At 41.6% G+C, this 19,770-nt stretch overlaps 1 protein-coding gene across 1 annotated transcript in view; it reads right to left on the minus strand.

Annotated features, from left to right (window-relative positions):
* CCDC162 (coiled-coil domain containing 162) overlaps nt 1–14,252 on the minus strand; it is a 38,328-nt gene extending 24,076 nt beyond the window's left edge. Inside the window, 8 exon segments of the mRNA XM_075707723.1 lie at nt 2,304–2,468; nt 5,586–5,687; nt 5,986–6,138; nt 7,192–7,349; nt 9,959–10,121; nt 10,779–10,973; nt 12,490–12,562; nt 14,116–14,252. Of these exon segments, the coding sequence (XP_075563838.1) occupies nt 2,304–2,468; nt 5,586–5,687; nt 5,986–6,138; nt 7,192–7,349; nt 9,959–10,121; nt 10,779–10,973; nt 12,490–12,562; nt 14,116–14,252 (1,146 nt within the window).
* Between the last annotated feature and the right edge of the window lie 5,518 nt (nt 14,253–19,770).

Below are 19,770 nucleotides of genomic sequence, written 5' to 3' on the forward strand. Positions count from 1 at the left end.
ACTTCTCTATCCCAATTTATTTTACCATTTCATTTGAACTTGGATGGCATAAGTTGGAATTCTTTTCAGCATGTTAAGGAGTTTATAGCATTGATTTTGGCATTGCTTTTTTTTTGATTAGAGAAAATCCTATTAATGTCTCTTCACAAATTGGTGCTTGTCAAATTTATTTTGCTCAACGTGAGACATCCTAACAAAGCCACTCATAGAAGTGACACAGATAAAATCAGGACTACGTTGGCTGTTCTATAAATTTGCAAGTTGACATAAGTGTATTGACTCCAAAAATTCCTTCAACCCAAACAAATCTTGATGTCAAACAATTAATTCTTTGCATAATCCTTGCAATGGTAGATTATCTGTTAACTGATTTCTCTATCCTTACTAAGCATGATCATCCTCACTCATCCTGTCCTCGTTGACTCCAAAGGTCTAATTTCTTAAACTTTAGAAAGACAGGTCCTTCAATCTCTATTACTTAAAATAATGTGAGGTCAAATATAATTAAAATATATTTTTTGAATCAACAGCATTAATTGTATATCTCTATTGAATATCACAATACGTATATGGACTAAGCATGGGATGAAGCATTTCCACTTAAAATTTCCACTTTAAAAAGATACAGACAATGCTGTCTGAAAAATGCCAGTAAAATGAGGCAAAAAGGGTAGCAGACAAATTTTTATTTTAAAAACACTGAGACGTGGACAGCACTTTTTTTGTGAAGGATCTAATTCTAGCTTTGATATACCATCATGACTAGACTGTTTCAAAATTAGGTTTTTAATTAACCTAATGCTGCTGAGATCAGTCATGTCCCTTGCATGGCCACCAAACTGGTACTCTTTCCCAATCCAGTCGTGGCCTCGGTGCACTTGACAGAAGATGTACAGTGCAATCATGTTTTCTTTTTTTTTCATTAATCATCATGTAGCTTGCGCAAGTCAACCCACTGGTTTTTTCCCCTGAAGTTTTCATTAAGTAATCAAATATTTCCTGGTCAGGGTCACCCTGAGGTGGGACAAACTGTATATTTTTACACGTGGGAACTTTTCCTGACAGAAAAATGTGGGTTTATTTTTGAACACAGAGTTGGTATCAGGTTTGGGGCTGATTAATCATCAGAAAAGAGGGAATGGGGAAAGACTAAATGCTGTCTCTCTCCCTCTGTTCCCTTTCCCCTGCTCCTTTATCACTCACTGCCCTGCTTGGTCCTGGCCAACAGCAGGGGTGCAAGAACTTCTCATTACCATTGGGGCTGCATCCAGCCCCAGTAGCTGACACCTTTCGTCCTTAAAAAACAACAGCGGAGCAAGGAGGTTGCCCAGTCCTTTCTTAACTTGCCACCAGGGCCCACTGGTGCGAGCAGGCGGGCACAGGTAGAGTGAGCCAAATGAAGCACTGGGCTGCAGATACAGGAACTTCTGAGATGTAACAGTTCTGTGCGTAACGCTTTTGCACTTGTCAAAGCAGCAGCTGTGAACAACTTCTGAGTCAGAAGGACAACAAAGAAATAGGGAATCAAAGTCCATCTTCATCAAAGGGATACTTTCAAATTCAGAGGATTAGTCACAGAGCTTGCCACGTAAGGCATGGCACAGTTCCTACAAATTTCCCCAGATACCAGAGAGCTGGGTCCTACTCCTCATTCACTACCCTGCCAGTTGCGCCATTTGTGAGATTTTTCCCCTCTCCAAAACTTGAAGATCTTTCACAGCTTCTGCTCTCACAGCTTCTGAACCTCCATGAGGCCATGCCCACAAATGCCACTTCCTCACCAAGAGGAGGAACTTGTATCACACCTGCCCCTGCACAAAGCAGGCATCTGCTGTCAGGTTCACAGGTGCTCAGCTGCCGGTCGGCCCCCAGCAACCAAGACATCCCACCATCCTTCCTCCCCTCTCCTCCATACACACATGCTAACCCATTCCCTAATCACCACACCCTCTACGAGGGCACACTTCTATTTCTTGCAGCCAAATTCACACCCAGCTCTGCTACAGGCATGTATGCATGTTATTTTTAGGTAGGTGCAATGTCACACCGCTTGTGCTATGACTGGACCGGTGGCTACACAGCAGCTAGTGAGCCCCAAGGAGGAGAGGACGTCACGTATGCAGCTTGGGCATGCAACCATACGCTGCAGTTGGGCAGGTCTGGCTTAGCAGGAGACTGAATGTTGAAAAAAGGGAACGCTGGTATCCAAATAGAAATCTGTTAGAGGTGCCCTCTATCAGAGCTGACAAACGCCTGCTAGACATGTTAATTGACCATTATTCATCATTTCCCCTTCTAAATACCTGGTGGAGCTCAGGGCAGGCATAGATCTCCTTCCAGACATGATCGTAGCTCTGCTGTCTTGAGGCATGAGCAGAAGTGGCAGAACTTGACCGCACAGGATGTGGTTCGAACACCGCTGCTGCATGTTCCTGGAGACCCTCCATCACCCTTTCTATGTCCGAGACCTCATTTCAAACCACACCAAATACGGACAAAAGATTCACAAGGCAAACAAGTCAGCATGCCAGCCCCCATCCCGCAGTGAGTCAGGGTCATTTCAGAACATCTAGTGAGGGACCCTCTGCAGCACCGCTCGTTACTGCTTCTCCTTTATTTGGGAAAGTTGTCTGCTGCCCCCTCTCCAAGGTGAAAAACGTAGAAACGGATTTGCCTGTCACAGCATACAGAGGGCATGCACCGGATAAGAAAGGATACAAAAGCACTTTTTTTCTAAATGAGATTTAGGGAGGGCAGGGACTACTGGGTAATCCCCTCTCTCCTTTCCTGTTACCCCTCACCTGTAAGGAGGTGTGCATGTTTCTTGACCAAAACCAAACATATCGTATTTGGTGAGCAAGCCATTAGGGAAAAAGGAAGGAGAATGATCTTTTTTCCTATGTCTCAGTGAGCTGCAAAGCCATTTTTACTTTTGTTAGTTAACAGGTTAACAGGTTTTAACCTGTTTAACAGGTTAAACACAATTAGAAGTAGCACAAAAGTAATTTTTAAAAACCACACCTAATCTTGCAGGATTTTTTTTTAATTGCCACTTGTATCAGAAGTATAATTTGAAGAACATGGTCATGCTTTAGCAATTATTGGCATCAGTAAAATTCTGTTGATATGAATTCTAGCAAACCATTGAGAAGAATTCTAAGGGGATTAAGACCGGGAGTTTTATAGGACTCTTCTTTACCATCTGTTTTGAATAAAGATGCTGAAAATTCAAAACAAATGGAACCTTGCTTAACAGGAGGAAAAAAAACCCAAAACAAAAACAACTTATTAAAAGGTGGGGAGCAAGCAGCCTTTAATAAAAATGTAAATTAAATATCAAACCCTATGGGAATTATTTTTCTGTTCATTTCCCAAGCATTTCCTTCATTCACTTTCTTACTGGTTAGAAATCAACAGCTTCTGATCTGTTACTGTTTCTCTACTGAACACAAACCATCTGGTGTTTCACTGTGAAGCACCTTTGTTCCCTTAGAGTTATATTTATTTTCAGGCTTGTTAGACACTGAAACACAAAATCAGAAGTCAGGCAGTGGGAAGAGGCTTGGGGAAGGTGAGCTGGGTGGGAAGCCAGGAGCTTCCATTTTCCCTTTCTCAAGCCACAGGGTAGTTTGCTCCAGCACAGCCTTATCGTCCTCCTGCCTTCAGCCCAACAGAAGCTGCTTACGAAGGCTCCCTGTTGCCATTTCACTGAGGTCAGCTTCAGGTGCAGGCAAAGCAAGTGGCCGCCTAAAGAGGATGCAGGAGGCTGATGGGATCCTAAGCAATCCTGAGGCAGCTGGGCAGCAGAGCAGGCACCATCCCCACATGCGGCCCATGGCTACAGAACTGAGGGCTCTACCCTGCTGAGCTGGCAGTATCTGTTTCTGCCTGTGTCTGGGTGTTTTCATGTTGCTTTGGTTGCTTTTTTGACACCCTCTCCCCTGTTCTGCCTCATGCCTTCCACAGTCCCCATGCAGATGGGAAGCCTCCTCCTCCCCTCTCCAGCTAGCACCCCCAAGGAAGGCAGCAACCCCTGCAAGGCTCCCAAATCAAGGCTTGCCCACAACTCAACCACATATACAGCATCATCTGGGGCTTTGTGACAAGCCCACTACCCCCTTTCTAGACAGCAGGGCATCTTCAAGCCTGAGGACAGAGGTATTTACTGCAGGGGGGTTGGGCTCGATGATCTGTCAAGGTCCCTTCCAACCTAAAGCATTCTATGATTCTATGATTCTAAGAGTATTTGGATGGACTGCAGCAGTGGTTCCTTGGTGAGAGAAGACCGAGGAGCCCGGTGATATGTCAGGGCTGAAATAGCCTTATGAGCGGGAGACATGGCTTAGGCTGCTCTGGTGTACCCAACACTGCCCAGGTACTAAAGGAAGAAAGAGAGAGCTCACCAAGGACTTTCCCTTTGGTAGGAATGTGATTATTGATAAAGAGGGCACACAGGGGCGCAACTCCTCCACAGCTTCAGAGAAGGGATTTATTTTCTGGTTCCTGTGTAAAACTGGGAGCTGAACTACAAGGTATCCTTGTTGTTCATAGTGCTTCAGGCTCACCTGGGGGGTTAGAGGCAGTAATCTCATCCTCTGATCGCCAGATCAGTATTACTGGCTGACATATTCATACAGATCTAGTCCTACAGTAGCAGTTCATCGTCTTGATTGCATTAGTTTTCCTCATCCTTGAGAGGCAGAGAACTCCTGTTATACCAGTTTTACAGATGAAGGTACCAGACCTGCTCAAATGTCACTGGAAAATGTTGCAAGACCCCAGTACACCTGACCAACTTGTCACACCCTGCAGTTCATTCATGCATCTGCAGCAGGTGTGAAAGAGCAGAGCTGTCTGGGCATATGCCAGTCAGCCCTGCAGGGTACAGTGAGTGAATAAGATGCAATTAGGACAATTAGGACAAATGAATACTACTCTTCACAGATGATCACCTTTTGCAAGACAGTGATGCGAGGTGTTAGGGCTGCCTCAGGCTCATCGTAGATGCAAAGCTGGCCTGATCTGTGAATGCACATTGCCATTTTTCCAAGGAGGCTGGATGGCAGGCAGCCTAGACAGAGTTGTCCTCCAGGACATCCTCAAAATGGCCAAAAATGGCAATGTATCACCAGAATCAAGACAACCTCTGAAGCTAGAACCAAAACAGAGACACTCAGTAACATCTCCCTGGGGCACATTGTGCCCTACCAAGTTTTAGACTTGTACCTCACTATTGGAGCACATCTCCTTGTCTTTTGAGCACAGGTCTGAGCCTTGGTCACATTAAATAAAAGCTGTTCTGAGCAATCCCTTTGACACAAATTCTGGGGCTGATTTTGGCCTGACTCAGGTGAACTTTTGAATATTTATGCAAGTGTTCAAGCTGCCTTTTGAAACTGCTGAACTGAGAAAGAGAGGGGGAAAAATCCCTATAGCACCTTAGTAATGGGTCTTTAATGAATTCAGGCATATACACATGATACATAAACCTGAGGTAACCTTTCTCTAGATATTTCAGTTTCCCTGGAGCTGCCCAATAAATAAATTAAAATAACTTTAAATTAAATCACTTGAAGTTATATTACCTCTACAAATTTTGAATGAAGGTCCATCAGCTTATCCACTTTTTTCCATTGTTTCAGTTTTGTCAAAAGCTTTTGCTGCCAGGGATCTACTTTAGGCTTGATCTGATCGACATAAAAGTAACCACAAAACTTATGAATATTGCTACATGTTTTTGGTATAAGACGCAATATTTAGTAAAGAAAGTGCAACACATTCACTTCTTATTTTCAACAGACATGAAAAGAGGCTCTTGACTATACAGAAATATAGTAGTTTTATAAGGCCTGAATTATTAAAAAAATCATCACCGTATTTGTCAAAAGAAACATTTTAGAATTTAATTGCTGAAATGTGTCTTGGTACATCCTGAAGACTGGTTATGACTAACACAACTGAAAAAGGAAAATTCCTCATAGTTACCTTTAAAAAAGGGATCCAGTTGGCTCTCTTTTTCCAAGCCCTGGCTGGATCTAGCATGCCCCAGTTCTCTGACTGAGAAACCTCTGCGTCATAAACTGGAAACGTTCTCATGATCTGCTGTTTGCAGAAGACGCTTCTAAATTTTTGGACAACCTAAAGCATAAAAGGAGATAGTACTGTTATAAATTTCCCAAGCCAGATATTAAATCCTATAGCAAAGTAATACTGCATATTATCACCTAAAAAAAAAATAAATGGAGTAATAAAGTGATGAAGGAGATATTCTGATCCTGTGTTTTCTTTCCTTTCCAGCAGACACAATGAAACTCCCCACTGTTAACTCTGGAGCCTCCAAAAAGAAGACCAGGATTTTCAAAAACACTGTCTTTCAGTCAAAGTCAATGGCAAATTTATTATCACTGGCTTCGGTGGGAATAGCATTAGCCTAGAAGACGTACTTTGAAAATCCTGTTCAAAAATTAATAAGCCACTGCCAGCCTACAGTGAAGGCAATTTACACCATTGCCTAGCTGTGTAAATAGGTCTGCCTGTGCTTATCTTGGATAGTTCAGCTGGACTAGTCAAATGTTAATTTGACAAGCGACTTACGGACCAGTTTATGCAACCAAACCTTTGCTCTTTTCAGCTGTACCACCTGTTCTCATACAAGGCGCAATTTGTAAGGCAAGCCATGTATTTGAAAGCAGTATGTTATTTATGCTTAGCAGTTACGCATCTTTTTTGGACCCTGGACAAATGGTGGAGATTTTCAGTTGGGTTTGCCTTTTGGATGACAGAAAAGACGAAAACCAGTGTTTTCCTGCTGGTAACCCCAGAGCTGCGGAGGCTCGGCGAGGTCCTGGGCAATGGTGTGTTGCAGCCGACCTCTAGTGGAAGTACCACAGCTCGGGGAGACACCACGCAAGGGCAGGAAAACTCGAGAAAAATGCACAAAAAGCACGAGTGAGTGCTGGGAGAACAAATGTAGAGACTCAGAGCCATGATGCTGAAAATACAAACGTAACTACTATAGCTTAGTCAGAACGAGCCGGGCCTTTCTGCTGCTTCCTGTCAAGAGAAAAAATGCCCACAATCTTATTTTTCCATGATGCAGAACACTGACTTGTGATAAACGGAACTTCCTTCCACACTTTTAAAGACTTTTTTTTTTTTTTTTTTTAGTATTGAGAAGTACATTTCAGTTACCAGGGAAAAGAGCTCCATCTCATCAGCTGAGTTCTTGAGATCCTTAAGGTTGTAGTCAATACCAAAATGAGAAAGCAGAAGCTGGAGCTGAGGTTTCAGCTCCTCGGTTTCAATGCTGTGCTGGGGCAAAGTGAATGCAGTGTCCTTGTGGCAGGATTCTGCAAAAAGCCAACATCAGACCAGCTGGAGAACATCAACACTTTAAGCAACATGACTGTAAGATGACTGTAGGCAATGCTGTCAGTGCCCTTTGCTTTGCATTGACACAATGATGTAATTCCCCTATTTTTGTCCTGAAGCAGAAGTATGTCAGAGAATGGAATCTGATGGGGGGGGGGGGGGGGGGGGGGCTGAATCCACATTGTATGGATTTTTTATTATTTTCATTTTTTTTGTTGTTTAAGAAAGCACCTTCCACCAGACCCTTAAAGACTAACAGCTATTGCAGGTCGGGGTGCCTCCATGGTCCTTGGAGGAGTGCCTATCTTCCAGCACAGAAAGAACACCAACTAACAAATCCTACTGACTGAACACAGTTGCGGCTTAGGGGTGTACAATGTTCTTCTCACACACACACACCTCCCAGATCTTCACATGCCACAAGAACTTCAAGTATGTTACTATTTCAGGGTTATCACTCCTCTGGTATTTGATTCTGGCATGATGCTGCTATCACAAACTTCTGAAACAAGGGTGTACTGGGGATGGCTGAGTTTGGGCTGGTGTCAGTGTTGAAGAGTCTGTTGGCAATATAGCACCCATTTTTAGAAGAACTGAAATGTTTTCTCCTCCTTCTTTACTTCATCTCAGGCTTGCTTAAGGGTTTGGAGGATATTGGTATTCCTTCATCCTTGAGCAGCTAAAACAACTGCATTCCTCTAAGTTCTGTCATCTTTTTTTCTCTTTTTTCAGCTCTTTGACAAGTATGTTTAACACTGTTTTTTATGCAGAATCTTAGTTTGCCCCATGCTATCATTTTTCTGTACAGAAATGTGGACATTATTCCAATTGCTTTTTTTATTTCTTTATCTCAGGCCAAGAAGTAACAAACAGCACCACTTTATATGCTACTTCTTTTCCAAAGATTTTTGAAAGTCCAAATAAGTATCAACTGATTCTCCTTTACCCAGTGCCTATGGGTACTGCTGATACACGCAGAGATGCTAGTAGGTAAGTTACAGTTTGCTAAAGTTCAGCAAAACTCTTGGGGTTTAGTGGAACTCCACGTAATCTAATTTATTATCTCATTGTTTCAGCAATAAAAGGCCATCTGCATTTCTGTTCCATGCTTTACTTCAGCTTTGTTTTTAATGTCTTGTTTAATCATTCTGTTATTTCATCTATGAAGCTCAGATCTAGATAGCAGATGAATGAAGCTTATGATGGTAACATGATACAGTTCCTCAAATATTAGATAACTAGATACTGAAGATCAAAATGAGCTAGAGCACTTCTGAGTTGCTTTTTAATACCAATAAAGGTCTACTCCATGGCAAAATGAATGGCTCGGGTGAACTCTGTAACATTGTAGGTCTTGCATCCTTCTCCATACATTATTAGCCCACTGTATCCAAGATCACGGATCATCCCTCCCTCTCCTATCCCGCTCATATGAGAGAAGTGTTGGCCTGTTCAAGGGGCTTCATTTGCACCTTAACACCAGTAGCGCTGTACTCCTGGGGCAGTGCTGCCGTATCTCCCCAGCATGCCATACCTAAGACCCCCTTGGGCCTAGGGAGTGAAAGAGGGCTGCACCAGTACAGCCAGTTAGACCAGTTAGAGCTTAGTTAGACCACTAAGGGCTAAAAGGCCCCTTATCTGTCCCAGGTAAATCTGCACTTTCCTTACTATTGCTCTCAATCAGTTGTCACTGTTTGGGCCATGCCAGGCCAGGGCTGTCCCCTGCTACCCCACGCAGACACACAGGTACACCACTTGTGGCAGAGGTCTTCAGTGGAGAAAGGAGATGGGGAGGACAAGTCACAGCCCCTTTTCATTCCTCCACCCTGGCCAGCCCACTTCTTGACTGCAAGGAGGAGGTGTACACCCTGCCTAGTCCCCAGGAGAGAGGGGTTGTGCTTTTCCAGAGACAATCCTGTGAGCTCCTACAGTTCCACACCGTTCCCACTCTGTCTGTAAAGGCATGGGTTAAATCATAGGATTTAAGCACTCCACAACAGGAAATGCTGTTCCTGCATTCTTTGTTCCTGCAAGTTTTGCTTGCTAAGTACCATTCACACAGGTAACTCTACATAAGCAACATCACTCCCTCCCTTCTTCCAAAAGGAAAGAGAACTTGAAAATAACCACAAGGCGATTTTTCTAGAGATACTTCAGTGTAAGTCTTAGAATAATAGCTCTCTTCTCTTAGTTTCTCCAGAAACAGGCCACCCACAGAAATATTTTAAATAATATTCTTGCGGAAAGTTGGAAGGGTGAGTTTCAGGGTTTGGCATAATCGGGACAACATCCTGGATTCTCCAGTGAGCTGATCCCACAAGTATCCTTCTGAACCACTTGTTTCTGCAGCCCAGGGCACAGTAAGGCCAGAGGAGAGACCGCTGCAGATTTAGGGCTCCACACTCTGGAATTTGGACACCAGATTTCCATGATTCTTGCTGACTTTAAAAGCCACGCTCCAAATTTCTCAAGCATACAAACCAAGGATGGCATCATTTGCAGTGTTGACCTTTCTCAAAGAATATACATCAACAAATGCATTATCTGTAGGACTTGTGGTTTTAAAGGAAAGCTGATAATTTCTCACCATTTCTTCTTAAAACTCTTGGAAAAGGAAACACATCAATATTAAAAATATCTGATTTCTTGTCAAAAGCACTTCTTAATTTGTCCCAGTTGTCTTGGACCACATCAGGATGTTTCTCATCAGCCACATTCATTCTGTGAGAAATAGGCAAATGCTGGAGAACCTGGAGTTAAGAATATATCTGTTGTTATTCTCAGTCATTTAGAAAGCATACAAACTCTTCAGTTGTAAATTTAGTAATAAAATAAAACACAAAAGAGAAAAAACAAACCATAATTATCCATTGTGTGTAATTCCAGAAGTTTATTCACTGTCACTGTCAATGACATGTAGCACTCGCAATAAAATCATTAAAGAAACCAGGTAAAATAAGGAAACATTCAAATTTGTTTCTGAAAGGTGGCACATAAATAAATACTCCTCAAGTCTACAGACTATTTATTGAGGTGACTCAGCCCCTTGAGAGTGTCCTGCTCTGTCAAAACATCAACACAGTAACAACACAGAAAAAAAGTCTCTCCAAGTTTTTTCCTTCTCTTCCTGGATATCCTCAAATCCAAGCAGCCCAACACTATCTACAGTGCACCCAGGGAGCTCATTATTCCACTTCACTAAATTCAGCTTTATCATTGTAGTATTTCCTTTCTAGTAAAATCAATCTGCTAAAAGAATTTAAAGTCATGTGTACGCAGTCTAGCTCATTACCTACAAACCCCTAGATTTCTTTTACTTTGAATTTGATCTTCCTCAGTTTACTTTCTTATCCAAGACTTGAATGTTTCATAATTATACTTCACTGTTCAAAAACTGCTCGTCTTACCTGGAGAAAACGGTGAATGCCCTTCAGAGAGTGTAGGTGACACACTAACCACCGGGTGTAAATCATCAGATCTTCCTGCGTCACTACATTCACCGGATTTTTCTTTCCTGTCAGGAAACTTTCCCTTGCCGCTGAGAGTCTTGCAGCCCTCTGAACTGCATCGTTGTATTCCTCCATGATGTGACTAATTTGCTTCTGTTTATGCATATAAGAGACACCGTCATTTCTGCATTTCTGAATCTTCTTCCCTTATTAGCTAGAAGGCCATTGCATTCCCACTGCATGGGGAATCCTAGTTTGAGAGTAATCTCAAAGGGTTATTTCCTTCCTAAATGCTTACGAATGGTATTTCCAGCCCAATGAGGGAAGGGAAATTTCAGTCCAAATAGTGAATGTCTCTGAGCAGCTAACACTGAACATAAGCAGACAGCTGAGAGTGAATGTCCAGAGACAAATTACCCCTAACATTAATAGCTTTTTATCTGGGTGAAAAAAAAAGCGCCATTGCTAACACTTTGTGTTTCATGAACAGCTACTGCGCTAGATATATACATGCTAGATCCTAGGTTTTCATTCCTACCTGATAGAGAGGATAAAGCTGTTCTATCACACTGCTGTGTGTACAAAATCGCTTCCATCTAAGCATGTGCAAATATTTACTCTGGACTAGCTGAGTAATTCTGTCTGTAAAAAACTTAAATAAAATCAGAAATAACCAACAAGTCACACATTTGTAAACAACAGCAGCTTAACATTATAGGAAACTTAAGCAGTATATCGATCGTCATTAGCATCAGAGAATAACACCAAAAACAACCAATCAGTCACCAAAGACCACTGTGCTGTTATATTTATCCGTCAAGGGTACTTCCCCTAAGTTGTGCCAGTGGAAGGATTATTGTGGGAATGAAAAAAAAGCAGTTAATATACGGAAAATGGCAGAATTCAGTCCACTGGACCTAGAAATTCAGATTCCACTTTAAAAATAGAAATTAAAATAACCTACAACACAGACATACTAGAACAGCACAAAAGCACCAGGGAACAAGGAGAACCTCGTCCCAGCCCATCTGACCTGGCTTAGATTCCTGTCCTTTAAAGAAGAGGAGGAAATTTTCATGTCATACAAGGAAACTGCAAGCACTAACATTTTCGTGCCCGTTTTCAGGAAGGAGTTTCATACTGTTTTGATTTTAAAATGTGCACAGTGCAGCCTGCTGGGCCAGAGGAAAGCTCCTGGATCTTTGCAGCAAGCGGGAGCCCTACCTGGTGCAGCAGCAGAGGAAGTTTGCTGCTGTATGCTCCCTTCTCCAGCAGCTCTCTAACTCCCTCTGCATGACATCAGCCTGAATAACAAGAGGTTTTGCTTCTGTCACCTGCAAACAGAGCACATGTTGACTAGATCTCTTTTGGAGGATATTAAAAAAAAAAAAAAAAAAGTGGTAAATACAGAAAAATGTTTAGGCTTTGAATTTAATTGGGAGTTCTTACATAACCAAACGCTGCAGGGCCAGGTCCACATTATTATTCAAATAAAAGAAAGGTTATGCTGGTTTACTACTGTGCAAACAACATTATGGCCCTTCCCATTCTGTCTTTACAGGCCCAGATTCCAAAAAACATAGCACTTTCTCTGATTTTAATTTTCAGTTACTACTTGGTAAAGAGCAAAGAGATTTTTTTTAAGCCAGTGTACATTTTAGCTACCTACCTGTAAGGCTTTCTTCAGTATTACCTCCCTTTCTTTTCTGAAATAAGATTTATCCTTTGGAATTGGAACAGAACTGCAGAAAAAAAAAAAAAAAGCAAACGTTCAACAGGATTTTACACACAAGCTGGTATAAACCAAACAGGTTTGTCAGACCCAACACGACTCAGATGGTGAAGTTAACAGTAAACAAGTTTAATGGTATGAAAACCCTATGTTAAAGCAGCAGAACTTATTTCATTAGCAGACATTTTTTGGCAAACTGTTTTCTTCCACCTCCATTTTTTAGTCAAAGCCCTTAAAAAGTCCATCTGGATGCTTGTCAACTCTATGGGCACATATGTCAACCCACAACTATGCAGTGGAGCTCCTTGACAAGCATCCTTCACAATTTAGACAACTTCATTCCTAATATGCCCATATCACAAAAGGAAGGGCTGAGAAAACATGTGGAGGAGAACTAGTTTTTAATTCTCATTAATTTATTTAAATAGTTAATTAAATATTTTAATTTAAATATTTAAATTTTAAATATTGTATTTAATGTTTATTTAATATTTTGTTTAATATTTATTAATAAATAATTAATATTTAAATATTCAAACCATAAACATTTAAATAAATAAATAAATATTTACAGAAAGAATACATTACAAAATTTCTGTTTAACTGAATAAAACGAATGCATGCAAATTAAAAACATAGGTGAAAACTGGACCATTAAAAAAAAGGGCTCCTGCGTCTTGCCCAACAGCAATACAGGGGAAACTCCACTGGCACGCTTTAGAGCCCTAAAGAGGTAGGACTGGGAGGGGCTTTGTGATCATCTCCCACTTTCACTGCTGGAAGGCAGGGAAAAGTAAATCTGTTCCCTGAAGGTGTTTGTCTATCCTCTTCTTAAGGACCTCCAATCAAGGATGGTCAGCAACCTCCTAGCCCAGATATCAGTGTTTAATTAACACAACCGTTGGAAAGTTTGAATTGTAGCCCATTATTTTCTGTCCTATTCATAAGTGCAAACAGAAGTTTATTCCCTTCATCTTTACAGCAATCTCCCATGTGTCTGAAGACTTATAACCTAGAGAAAACGGAGTGGACACGTAAGTCCAGCTCCTTTCCTTTTTGTCTCAAGTGTTCTAATTGAGTGGTCTTCACCTGTTTCCCTTCACATATTCTCCAGGTGGTCTACAGCTTCCTTGAAGCATAATGCCAAACCTGGATACTTTGTCATAGCTGGCATCTCATCACCACTGAGAAAAGTGAGAGCACCTGTCTTATATGTGACCATTTGTTTATACATCCCAGCGTTATGTTTGAAGCTAATTCCTCTTCACTGTAAGAAGGAAATACTTGACATGCTAGGGAGACTTAAAGTTTTGTTTGCGATACACAACATGAAATCAGTTTAGTTTATGTTTTGACATTCTCTTTGATTTCAACCATAATTCTGTGGTAGACAGACAGTGAAAAAGCTGCTATTCCTGGCTCCCATGTTTGTATTCAGGTCTCAAAATTGAACACCTATATAGACACAAGACTTTTGTATCATGACCAAAAAAACACAAAAAGAGATACAGTGCATTGCTATAATCTCACTCTCTCCCTCATTCCCCAGGAAATCCTTGTTACCTGTATGCCCTACTGGGTATTCCCTGGAGTATCCTGTTGTCTTCTATTTCTGCCTTCAGCTCTGCTAGCTGTGCTGCTAGTTCTTGTTCCAGCTGCTGGACCTTCTCAGTAGAAGAGATCTGGTATACTTCATCCATTTCGCCTATTTCAGTTTGGCAGACCAAAAGACAAAGCACTCAAGAAGCAGCTCCTTTCTCAAGAGCAATCACTTGTGAACTCTGGACCTGGAGAAATGTCAACGTAAAAAGCACAAATTCCCACTCCAATATAGACAATATATAGTATATAGCAACCTCATTAAAGAATTGTTTATTCAGCATCCCCTTTGACAAGAAAACTTGTCTTTTACTATCAGGAACAGAACTGGGTGAATGTAAATTTTCCCATTTTGATTGCCAGCCCAAGGAAAATAGGAGAAAAACTGGTCTGGGCCAAAAATGTTCAAGTATCCTCCTACATCCCGCTAACAAATGCCATCTCCTCCCTCCTTCACCCAGTTTCTTAAGGCCACTTCAGAAATTTTAGCTAATTAAACGTGAAATGTGATGTGCTGAAGAAAACATTTTACAAAGGAAGAATTGAAACTTTTGCTTTCATTTTTTCTGAAACAAAATATGCTGACATTCAAAATCGATTTTCTCCCCATTTCTCTCACCTGAAATTATTACTTGAAGCTGAACAGAATACAAGGAATGAAAGAATTTGCAAGAAATGCCACTTTTTGACAAATGTGCTGTCTGCAAATAATCCGCTAATATCAAAGTCACTCAGTTCTAATGGGAAACACTGGCTTTGTGAGAATTTCTAAAGTAGCTGTGCTCTCTTCCCAATATCTGGAATTAGAGTTATTCTATTCACTTGTCAGTGAGTGCCATAATCAATTAGAAAGCAAAAAAAAAGGAAAATTGTCTTTTTTAGGGAAGAAGCAAATCATTGCGGAAAGATTTGGCGTTTCTTTCTTGGGGGCAAAGGGGAAGAAGAGGCTAGTTCATTTGTAATCAATCATAGAGTGACCATCTGTAGCATCTATTTCTCAGTGGCTTACAGAATCTGTTTGGCTGCTCTGGGCACATAGTTTTTCCTTTTTTCTTTCATGAGAGACCACTGAAAGACAACAGCTGTTGGTCCAGTCACAGGTTTGACTTGTCCAACACAGGAGATGGTCAAGAGGCTGAACACAGCAGTGTAGGATGTACCTTTTGGGAGCTCTTCTTGGTTCATGATATCCTAAGGTCTTGGACAAATCCTTGTCCTTTGTTATGGGACTGGCCTCGCTGATAATAAGAGCTGCCAGCTAAGCAACCATGGAAAGGAATCAGAGAATTCAGATCTCTGCACCTTAATTTCACAGCTGAGAGAAGAGGAAATTCAGGTAAAAAAGGATACAAGGAAACACCAGGGGACAGGATGACTAAAATGAGGAAGGAAGTGTTACCTAAAAAATCAGACTAAAAGACTTTACTGAACCCATCCAGGGACCTGGGTGAGACCAATGAGAAGCAGTCAGTATATTCATACACTGCAAACAGATGCCTAGCTTAGAGTTTGAACTAGTGACGCAAGACATGAAAGCTGACACTATAAGCATAATATAAACAAGGTAGAAGAGCAAACACACCTTGGCAGCAGGATATGAGATGCTTTGGAAAGACTGGAGTTATGGTAAAGGTGATGGGATAGTCTGGTATTTTAATGGACTGACATTTTTGAATGGCTAGCACAGGTAAAAGGTCAAAGGGAATCTATTTGCATTAGATTTACTTACTTTGGGGAATGAAAATAAAGATTTTTCCTAGATTAGTACTAAAAAAACCTAAACCAGCCATGCTCTACAAATGTCTTCAATTACTCACTGAACCTAGATGGTATTTCAGACAGTTTTGGCAAGTGATAAGAACATTAGAGAAGTGATCATAATCTGGGTTAGAATGGAAGAATAAAATCAGACGTGTGTGTAAAGTGTTAAAGTCCCAAAGGGCTAAATTACACAAATTAATAAAAGTAATTAGAAAACTCATGCAACTAATACCTCAAAAGATTTTAACACTGGAGAAGCTGGAGAATCTTTGAATCAATAGTAAAAAACTAACTGAAACTTGCACTCAAAATAAAAGCAGAGGGAATAGTTTGGAAGCAAGGATGGTGGAGCTGACCAAAAAATCATCAAGAGTAGGCAGAGAATCAGAACAGGTAAAAAAAAAAAAAAAAGGAAAAAATATCAAAAAATCAGAGGGCTGGGAAGCCCAGAACTACAGCAAGAAATACCAGCTAAATTAAAAATTGCTGAGGAAATAAAGAGTAGGCAGTTCTTCAGCTATATAAGTAAGAAGGAACCAAGAGAAAAGAAATTATGCCATTGTGCACACAGTGGAGTTCAGATAAAAATCATTCAGATATGGCTGTAAATCAGATGGGAATATAAATTACCATTTCTGGGTATAAAGCAAAACTTTTGGCAAAATAGTAAAGCTGTCCATAAATGAATTCAGACTGCAAAAAGAAGTCATCTTAAGTACCAGCAAAATAAAATCCTATAGTAGTCTGTGTCTTCCTGAACTACAGAGCACTGAGCCCCTGATTTCCAAGTTTTGGATCAGTGAGACTGCTCATCATGGGGAAGTTACGGTAAGCATCTTCTCAGGACAGGCCCTCACATTTAGGCCAAAGCATGAAAGGCTGACATGAAAACAGGAGGAAAAATGGTTGTATGCAGGGCAATGCCCAGGTTTCCCAGGCTGTCAGCAGCCCAGGACTTACCCAGTGCTTCTGAAGATTTTGAAGAACTAATCCAGGATCCTCAGAAATCAGAGGAAAGAGCTCCACATTTCATCAGAATTTATCTGGCCAAACTCTTTGCATCTTCATATCTTCAAATATCTTCATTTAAGCTCACCCATCACCCCCGACTCCCTTTGTAGTCGGTAGAGAGAACCAGGCATTTGGGATAATATTCATCTGACCTATTTTGAGCTGTTACCTTAGGGTGTGATACATCACACTGTCAGAAACGCTTGCTTCTCCTCTGACAGAAGAGGGACTACGGGACCTACAATGGGGAGCCCGTGGAGACCTTTGGGTGAGCACCAGAGCTGCAACCCAAGCAACCTGCAGAAGCTTCAGCAGGCCCCAGCAGGGGATACAGTAGAGGCAGCCTTGCCCACTTCAGTACAGGCAAGCCGAGGAAAACAGAAAATGCTTCATCAGAAATAAGAGCATAAGTTTTATTATCCCCACTTCCTTGTTTTTTTCTGCTATAAAAATCATCGTGTGTTTGTACATTATTCTTATTCTGGGAATGTCTTTCGGTCCACATAAACATCTGCACTTAGTTATGTTAGCCAGTATCCAAATCCCAGCGAGATCCTGCCCTGATTATTTTGCCAGGAGTGTTTTTGCCAGCCTCTATTCCCAGAACATACTGGATTTATAGCTATGTCCAACCTCCAGCTTTGCTGGTTAGAAGATTGTAACACACATGCTCAAACTGAATGCCTTTTGTACTGGGACAAAGTCTTTCCAGCAGGCTTAAGTAACAAGCCATTAATTTGTGCTAGCATATTTCATTAGCAGCAGCAAAGTGAACTATTGTTGGATACAATTTGCTGGTCTGTATTTTTAATTATACTGTTTGACCTACATCTCTTGTCCAATTTCCTTAATGACTAGCCATAAAATATGACCCTAGATTCAAATACTAACAAAACCTGTTGTGGCAATTTTGCATAACTCAGCGTAAAAGAACCCAGATTTTGAGTAAATAAACCAATTAGTCTTTTTTGGGATCATTGCGTGGTTTTGTCTGCTGCCCTTTATAGCTGGATTCAAAACATTCCGGAAAAAAAAAAAGAAATATACAGTTCCATCTGAGAAGACAAACAAAACCATGCAAGATATAAATCAAAACAAGGATCTGTAAAAGAGTAGAGCAAGCACTTATTAAGCCAAAACATATTGTTCTTGTGAAGATGACTGCTCTGACCACTGTGCTTTCTCCAAATGTATGTTTATGGAGTTCCAGGCCAGAACTTTTTTGGAGCGTAAGACGTGAAGCATTCAGATCCCAGCAAAACTCACTGCAAACTGCCTGCCTAATTCTCACAGAGCTGAACCTCGCCAACACTTGTGCACAAGGCTAACTTCACCACTGCAGTTTCTGCAGAATTATTCATCGCTGTATCTTCCTTTGAAGATTTATGTGATTGGCAATTGCCTCAAATTTTGGATATGCTAATAAATACACAAGCTGATCTCCTATCCTAACCCCACACTGAGACACAATCTGAAAACAAATTTTCTGTGTTTTTTCAAGCAAGAAAACTTGTTTGGGATACACTTCCTTTCTGCCTGGTTTGACTCCCTCAGTCCATGCTGAAGTGCATCTGCTTTGCTTTAGCGTGTGAAAACACATGCGCTAGAGAAATAAAAGCTCCAGAAAAAGAGCAGCACAAAAGAATTATTAAAATACAGCGAAATCTTCCGAGTTGAAATACAAGTGATATACCCCTTTCAACTAATGTAAACTCACATATCATCCATTCCTGTTTTTCCCTCTCCCATCCCAGCTCCGGGGCAGGACAGCAAGACAGCTTTTTCAGCTCCATGTTGCCCTCCAAAGCAGGCAGAGATGCGAAACGCCCGGCTGCTGACAGGACGGGCTTCAGCAGTTCCCTTCCCTCCAGCCGCTCGCCCCACAGAAAGGCGAGCAGAGCAGTTTTGTTCTGGGACTGGACAGCCCCTGTCGGCACGCACATTTTGAAGACTGACTGTCCAGTGCTTCCATCGTTTAAGCACTGTACCTGGTTGACCGACCCAAAGCTGCCGTCCTCCGCCACAGCCCCTCATCCGAGAGAGGAGCTGGGGTCCTCCTCCTCCAGCTCCAGCACCAAAATGGCCCCCCTCTCCCTGGGTTTCTATAGTCAACAAAAATACCCGGTCAAGGCACAAAGGGAGCAGGTGATTAATGTGCCGGCTCCCTGCCCGGACAGGCCCAGCTGTCCCTATAGCAACCCCAAGCTATAGGAGCTGCGATGGCCGCAGCCCCCAGCCGCAAGCCCAGAGCGCTTCTTGCTCTCGCTCCTGTGGCTGCCAGCGTGCAAAGCCTTTCTACCCGTTTTTATGCATTTGGGGCAAATTGCTGGCAATTTTTCTCTCGCAATCCAATGCCTGATGGTTTTTGTCTAGGGCTGGACCTCTAGATGACATATAGTGCTTTAGGCTCCATAGGGCTCGGTAAGGCCCTTCTCACTTGCTCTCTCACACACAGGTACAGAGCTTCAGAGATTATTTAATTACCCCTAGGAATGGCAAAGGCTTATCTCGTGGCAGCAGAATACCTACAATCTGAAAATGTTAATAGCAGAAATGCTTACTTTTCTTTTGTCTCCGGTATCAGTGATTCCAGTGTCCGGAAATACATAAACCTACTTCAGAAACATTATCTATACCAGGAAAATACCATGTTGAGAACTGTGTTTAAGTGTTTTGAAGCATACAACGTGCTTTTCTAAGCCAGAGACAATCCATAAGTAAGAAGGATGTCTATACAATTTAAGAGAGTGTACGAAACTCATACCTGAATCTTAGTTGAACAACCTGGTGTTCCAGCCCTGATAAAGATGTTTAGTACATATAAACTCCCCTTCTCACCTCCAAAAG

Source organism: Pelecanus crispus, chromosome 3 (assembly GCF_030463565.1).
Source record: "Pelecanus crispus isolate bPelCri1 chromosome 3, bPelCri1.pri, whole genome shotgun sequence".
NCBI lineage: Eukaryota > Metazoa > Chordata > Aves > Pelecaniformes > Pelecanidae > Pelecanus > Pelecanus crispus.